The sequence below is a fragment of the Plodia interpunctella genome, chromosome 7, assembly GCF_027563975.2.
Source record: "Plodia interpunctella isolate USDA-ARS_2022_Savannah chromosome 7, ilPloInte3.2, whole genome shotgun sequence".
NCBI classification, from domain to species: domain Eukaryota; kingdom Metazoa; phylum Arthropoda; class Insecta; order Lepidoptera; family Pyralidae; genus Plodia; species Plodia interpunctella.
The window spans coordinates 2092016-2100162 of record NC_071300.1 but is presented as its reverse complement, the minus strand read 5'-3'; the positions used below and the strand labels follow the sequence as shown (position 1 = coordinate 2100162).

The 8147-nt window shown below is 34.2% G+C and overlaps 2 protein-coding genes across 6 annotated transcripts in view; both read left to right on the top strand.

Annotated features, from left to right (window-relative positions):
• The first annotated feature begins 2185 nt into the window (after window positions 1-2185).
• Window positions 2186-8147, top strand: part of jar (jaguar) — a 41629-nt gene continuing 35667 nt past the window's right edge. For 3 of the 5 annotated variants that reach the window (XM_053747348.2, XM_053747347.2, XM_053747342.2), the window contains exon 1: window positions 2206-2348. The gene's annotated coding sequence lies outside the window, so the exon portion shown is untranslated. Of the gene's footprint in view, window positions 2349-8147 lie in introns of all 5 variants that reach the window. The other 2 variants (XM_053747346.2, XM_053747343.2) reach the window with 2 other exon arrangements.
• On the top strand, window positions 5615-6262 carry LOC128671135 (myophilin-like). Its single transcript, XM_053747349.2, has one exon. The coding sequence runs from the start codon at window positions 5663-5665 to the stop codon at window positions 6224-6226; it is 564 nt and encodes a 187-aa protein (XP_053603324.1). The 5' UTR covers window positions 5615-5662; the 3' UTR covers window positions 6227-6262.

The following is an 8147-nucleotide window of genomic DNA, read 5'->3' as shown; positions in this document are numbered from 1 at the left end:
CGATTTTCTTTCAGCACTTTCTTCACATTTTAAATTTCTTAAGGGCCTGTATCGCTAAGAGCAGGTATTTGTACTGCTAAAATCATGATTTTTTTTATTTTTATCGTATACACCAATAATTCGACAAATCAATATTAGGGCATAATTGATTGACTCAAAATATTTAGTTTCAATCCTGGGTAATAAAATTAGTTATGAAAAAAATTTTTTTAGGAATGAACCGCGAACAACAACTGTGCTGCGTGCATTGATTTCGTTATATGTACCTATATTTAGATTATAAAATTGAAGTAAGTATCAAGAAGTCTGATATACATCGGTGACCAAGAATCTCTTTGGATCCGCTATAAGCCCTAGGAGTAATTAAGATTTGTCCGCACCCACTATGTTTTGTACCACCAGCCGAGCGTTAGATGCGGCTTTGTTTACATCGCAATTCTCTTTCAGGGACCAAGAGTGATCAGCTCTCATTGGACTAGACTCTTTCTAATCTATCACATTCCGTTTGGGGCTGCGGGCCGCTGCGAAGCTCGGGACGTAAAAAATAAACATTTAAATGTGCCTGACGTCATCCCCCCTTAGAAATGGATATGTTCAAATAGCTAAGTATCTACTACCTACTGCAAATCACTCAAATTGTACTAGACAAATTTTTATAACTTTTGGGTATATAAATATAAATGGCTTTTAATTACAATTTTTTGTTACCTACGTTATCTATTTAACTAGCCGATAATCTTTCAAACAAGGTAAACTTTCATGTAGGTTGGTAGTAAGTAGACATAAGAAAGGTCGAAACTGGTTTCGTCTTTAAGAGAGGCCTATTCCCAGCAGTGGGAAAAATAAGGCTACCAATGATGATGATGCCCCGGGGCGCAACTACTTATTACCTATTTATTGAATATGCTAAAGCCTGTCTGTTACGGTTTAATTCCTAAACAGTTACCCATTTGTGGACCACGAAACCTCTCCAATTGAGGATTTAGACGTTTTTTATGTTAGGAATTTGTGAAAATTTCGAATGCGGTTCAGGAATGCTTGGCCGAAATGAAACTCGCCAAAGAATGAATGAAGAATGTGGATACGCAAGTATATAGTTTAAATTTACATGAAATGTCCTGGTCGATGGTTCCTTGAAGCTGTAACTAACAAGTCAACGCGATCAAAATATATGAGGGGCAACATATTTCTTTTCGTTTTTTAACTTTTACAAGATCTTGTTAAATGAAATGTCGTTCCTGGAACACTCTCAAAGTCAATTTTATTAGTTTGATACATAGGTATAAATTCGATATTTATGAAAATGCGTCAATATGGAACACACTCAAGTGAAGTGCGACTTATATACCCAAATATGTATCGATATTTCATTTTAGGTAATTTTTTAAAATGATTTTTCTAATTTCCAAAATAACTATATTTGTGGAGATGGACTCAAGACCTCAGGTATACATAAATGAACATTGTGTTGACCATTGACACTGCTAAACAGGAGTGTGTCATTCTCGTGCAATTTGTCATGAATCATCAGAAAAATAAAAATATTCAGTGCGATATTAATTTTTAAATATATTTATTTCTTTCTTATTCGCATCATTTTAATTTAAAAAACATAAATAAAGAAATGCTGCATGTTAAGATAAAAAAGGTAAAATTCTAAGATAAGAATACAATTACTTACATATTTATAATGTGAATACTTTAAAGTTTTCTTTGATTTTCAAAACAACAGTTTTAAGAATTGCAGTTGTATTAATTTTTCTCTCTTGTACACATCAATCAAAGCCGCATAATAATATAATACCTGTGTTTTAATATCATTGATAATGTTTATTAAAACACAGTCGTTAATTAAGCATCAGACATTTTTTTATAATAACTTATATTATTCAAAAGATACATTGCGAAATAAAAACATGGAATTTTCAAAAAAAGACAAGTCATGTACCAGTACAACTATGGCGTTTAAAAAGCATGATTTTTCATCAAATACTTGCGTTATAAATAAATTAAAAAATAAATATTGTAAATTAATCGATAACGATAAAAATAGATACAGTACGCACTACTTTTGACAGCCAACCAATCAGCGATTAGCAGAATAAACGTCATTTCACTAATGTCACGTGGTGGGGTGCCGCGCGTCGCGGATGCGGAGGCCGGAGTTGCCAAATTGAAACGCTTCGCGTTTTCGTGTTGTTGTCAAAAAATTACGGTAGCGCGAAATATCGGAACTCATTGACTAATCTCGTGCTTGTGTGGTGTTTTGTGAAATATACAATGGATATTGTTTATTAATCGTTCTCATTTTGTGCTTAGTGACATACTTTTTGTCTCCGAAGTTACAGGTAAGGCGATAATTTTTTTACCTTTGTTCGACCAAACTTTATTTGAGTGATGTTATCGGCGATATTGCCTCGTCATTTCAGCCTTTTAGTTATGAAACCAATGGGATTCTAATAAGAACTTAAAAACCTCTAATGTGATCTATTCGGCGAATCAATTAGTTTCATGTTGTTGTATTAAAATTATTTGAATATCGTTACCGGTTTCTTACGACAATAATTTTATATTCAGTATATGCGAACCGAACTAAGAAAAGACCAAAACTGCGACTTACTGCCTTAAAAAAATAGTTTAAATGATTCCAAAAGCTTAATATTGTTCTTTAAAAAGATATGCTATGAAGATGAAAGGGTCTAATGGAAGGTAATTTAATGTACAATGGTTACCACTATAGTTATTGAACTTATTGGGTTGTTGAAGTATAGGTATATTTGTTTTTTAAAACTTAGCTTAGATATTCATTGAGAGAGAACCAGTGAAACACGATTTTCCTAAGACCAGATTTATTGAATTTATTTCTTGTTCTTACAACCATAAGTCCTTATCTGCTATCAAAAATAGTTATCTCAATGATAAATGAAATTCGTGATGTCACAATGCTAATTTTCTATTTAATTATAACCTATGAGAGTACCTGTCAAAGGGATTTTTTTAAATAAAATTTAATTATCTTTTTTCAAAAGTGGATATTTAGTACTTTTTTCACAAGTGGATATTTACAACTTTTGACATTTTGGTGGGTTGAATCCATTTTGTGCATAGTTACACATAAAGGATTCAACCCACCAAAATGTCAAAAGTTGAGTATGAGTTAAGTATGCCAAAATGGTCACTAGAGTCTATATTTCCATAGCAACAAAAGATCCATACAAAATAATATTAATGTACATGCCAAACTGAATAAATTATGTTTACAGACTCTTGATTTGTAAATTATATATGATACTAGTGCCCCGATCTGGCTTTCTCTCTGTTCCAAATTTCATCAAAATCGGCCCAGTAGTTTTTGAGTATATTCAATACAACAGACAATTTCGACTACTACATTATTATTGGTATCTTTATATCTCAACATCTGTATATGAGAGGACGTGGGCATTATTATACTTATTATAATTATTTTTAAATAATATAACTTTATTATACTTTGTCATATTTTGCCTGTGAATCGAAAGGTCCCAGGTTCGAATCCTACTCATGCCACATGGTATACCAATCTGACTCATGTATAGTAGTTTTCATCGACCACCACTTGCTTCCGGTGAAGGAAAACACCGTGAGGAAACCTGCACACTGGTTGAATATTAACTTGTGTGTGAAATGGAGAAGGCAATGGCAAAACACTCCATTACTAATGCCAAGAAAGTTTCATTCCACATAATGACCACAACCCTCAGCCTTGAGGAATACGACTATGAAGAAGATATTTTTAGAGTACTATCATCTGACATAAAAAAATATAAATCTGACTAGAAAGTCAGATTTGTATTTTTTTTATGGTGCAATAGACTGTTTTTATTCAAAATCAATAAGACAATTTCAATAAATACATTGAAATTAACTAACCCACAATCAAAGGAAATCACCGATACAAAGCTGCATAGATGGTATCAGTGGTTATCAGTAATTGTGATACGGCCTCCTTTGTGCCGAAGCAGCCTGCAAGCATTGTGTGGTGCACAATGAAACTGTGAAAATTGTATATCTGCAAAGAAATTATAGTGATAACAAAAGTATCACATATAAGGTTTATTTATTATTTTCTGGTTGGGGATGCCAGCACAAGTAACATACGGGTGAAAGGTCTTTTCCATAAGTATGTTATTTTAAGTAGATACTTTGGGGAATTAGTTTTTTTCTCAGTTTTTGGATACAATTCAAACTTTACAAATCTATTACAAGAGCACATCAAAATTTTGTACCCAAAAACCTTTGGATAGAGCTGATTTAGTTTTGATATAATAATGTTTTTTGCTAAACGCAAATAAGAACAATACTAGCTGGCCCTGGGGCTTAAGGTCCTGTAAGAATATCTATCTAGATTGAAACTACCCAAGTGTTTTCTTCAGTTACCATCTAAAATCCAACCAGAAGGTTTTGCCTGAAAAAGTTGCAAACATATGAATCCATACTCACAAACTTTCTCATTTATTAGTAATGATAGTTACATTTAACAGCTGAGGAAGTAACCAGGAAAAATTTCATTTGAAAGAGATATAACTGCTAAAGTCACAAACATTAAAACCCCTGTTGTGATAGAAAGAGAGATCATATGTACTTTGTCCATACTTCCCTTTCTAAAAATCTAATGAAAATTTGCCTTCTTGTTTCATATTATTTTTGCAACGGAACCACATTGCAACACTTCTGTCGGAAAATGCAAAGCCTCAATAGATTCACAGCCTTTGTTTCTATTGTTTTCATGGACTGAATGAAGTGAATGCTATTTTAGAACTTTGAGAGTAAAATAAACACTTTTATTAAATATCTAGGCCTTAAAAATGAACTTTTTTTAGTCTGAAACTCGACCTACAAAAGCAGATTATTAATAAATCGATTTATTAAAAAAATGTCTGTGCTTGTATACAGTCGATAGACCAACAACAACCCCCACTCAAATTATTTAATTACAAAATCGTCCCTATTGTCACGACATAAAGATCCATGCAGGGTAACTTGAGACGCGGTCGAATGTACCCCATTAACTACTAGTAAACAGATTTTGGGTTAATTTTTTCATAAGATCGACTCTTTAAAACACTTTCTGTTTTACCTTAAACTAAATAAAAGAATAAAACATGTAAAAACATTTCAGTTCTTTCAGTTACTTATACAATTGGAACACTATCGCACGATAAGATCATATTTCTTGACGATAAGATTAATCGGTTAGGTACACAATTTCCAGAATATTCTATTATTATATTATCTTATGATCGCTAATTGAGAAATCGTGATTACCGGTTGGAAATATTAATCGCTGAAAGCTCTGAATTCTTATTGGTTTTATCATTTCATATTCAATGATAAACAGCAAAAATATGAATATCTCAACAAGTACCAACTTATTTCGCAGAACAAGCAATACGACACTGAAAGCTGTAACTTTCCAATGACATCAAACCCTGTTTCAAACGATAAATATATCAATTGCTACACTAAACCTTAAATCGCAATTATTTTTTAATCGCATGTCGCATACAGATGATAAAAACAATATACTTCGTCCGTCGCAGCCGATATCGCTATCAGGACTTTATCGTTCCTGCTATCTCGAGGAGTACCTCAGTGCTTACGTGTCAGTTCACTTGTCAACATGGGCGAATACAGAGCAGGAAAAGCCGGTATCAATGCTGAAGCCCAAGCTAGGATACATAGCAAGTACAACGACGACATAGCCCACGAAACCCTCGAGTGGATCAAAGTCCTCACAGGATCGCCAGCTAACACGGCGGGAGACGCTGACAACTTTTACCAGGTATTGAAAGATGGTACCCTGCTATGCCAACTCGTCAATGCGATTCAAGAAGGTTCAGTCAAGAAGGTGAACCAATCGACTATGGCGTTTAAATGCATGGAGAATATCAATGCTTTCCTAGACGCCGTGAAGAAGTTGGGCGTGCCTCCTCAGGAGACCTTCCAGACCATCGATCTTTGGGAGCGACAGAATTTGTACTCTGTTGTCACTTGCTTGCAGTCTCTGGGCAGGAAAGCCGGTAACTACGGCAAGCCGTCGATCGGGCCGAAGGAAGCCGATAAGAATGTGAGGGAGTTCAGCGAGGAGCAGCTGAGAGCCGGCCAGAACGTTATTTCTCTGCAGTACGGGACCAACAAGGGCCAACAGTCGGGCATTACCTTCGGTAACACTCGCCATATGTGATAGTAATTTATTTAATAAACGTTTGTATTTTTGTAATGGTCGTTTTCTTCGTTAGGCGTTGGCCGCGATTAGACGGACTGTTTGTTATGGATAAGATAACTGATTCAGACGTTTGCAATGTTTTTACTCTACTTGCATAAAATAAATGTAAGAAATGGCCTTGTTTGCAAGGTTGTCTCTCACTAATTTCACATTTTCCTTAACAAGGTACTTATTGCTTTAACATTTTAGCTAAATGTCACGGGTATACACTCGTAATAGTCTATTATACATTGTTATTATGCCCTATAGGCATATTTCTTGTTGCCAGGAGACACTGATCAAACAAAACTCTTCAGTGCCTGGCGCAAACATTTATTTTCCAACATTACTAATCCAATGCCAATAACTTAGCATTCCTTAAGATTAATTTCCGTTCACACACACCGGAAAGTAGAGAGTAATGTTGCGTTTTTATGCACATATTTTATAATACGATTCGTTCCTGAAATTTAAATTTATATTGCAGTCACGTCACCATAATCTAGCTATTCACGCTAAAGTTGTTCGAATAATCGGGAACAGTAAAAAAATCTGAGGCATTTAATAGTTTTGCGAGAAAATAAAATTGCTATAGTGTTCTTCTTTCCTCTGTTCCAAAGTGGGGACAAAAAATAAACAAATTTCATCGAAATTCCAATGGCCATAACACATGAAAGTTGCAACGAAAAAAATTCCCATTAAATGCAACCGGTATGTGTGCAAACTAATTAGTAGTGTGACAAATGACGTCACAGAAAGCGTCACGGTCATGTCACCAGACGGAAAGAGGCGTCACGCGCCGCCGGTCAATGGATATGCGGATATCCGACCCCATGGAATAATATAGACAACCCTATACCCATTGCTCTTACTCCCACTGAAATACAGTCTGGTGTAAAAGAGACGGAAGGTAGTATGTGTGTCACGCCTAGGGTTGATAATACAAGGGGTGTTGGAAATGTCACGGTCGAAAATGTTATTGATGTAGGAAACACGCCAGTTTACTCGTAAAATTATATTGGTGACAAAAGAGTCCAAAGTTGTCGTAAACTATTACCCTACCTCTGAGTATTGCACAATTTTTTTAATAAAGTCTAGTAGGTATTTAGAAACCGACCATCCAATAAAATGGTATTCCAAAAACTTCATAAAGTTCGAGATGATTTCATTTGTTTTTTACTACTTTCGATTGTTGATTGTTCGAAATTCGAAAGATTTCTAATGCGATCTGCACTCATTATGCTTTCATTACTTTATTTATACTTAGCTCGTTCCTAATTCGAATGATGATTGAAGACTCACCTCAACTCCCGACGCCTTCGCTCGTGTCATCAAATCATGCAAACCCTCTCATTCCACATATAATCTCCACTAGGATTATATTTCCTAGAAACCTGCCTTTTTCCCGAAATATTTTTAATTTTGTGATTATACAATGATCTAATTGATACATTCCGTTTTATATTATTTGTTTTAGCTCAGCTTTCAATTTCAGAAATGTTGCGTCGCAACCTGATAAATCAAATGCCACATTTTATGATCACACAATAATTATCTAATATCTGCTGATAAATTTATAAAAACGCGAGCGCTATAATTAACTATTCCATTATCGAATTCATTATAGAACACGTTGTTATGCAACAATAATTTGAATTAATATCAATAACGTATTCCTAGTTGTAATAAACATAATTTTACAGCATTGTAAAAATTGTTATCATTGTGAATTTTTATATCAGTTAATTGCTTATGATTTCTGAGAAAAGGTAACTACAAAACTTTTCACATTTTATGATGTGCATTTTTTCATATTTTTTACTTTTTCTGTTGTGGCGTCTTCATTGTCATCTTTATTGTTAATTTGATATTATGGTGGACACTTTGAATCAAAATATAT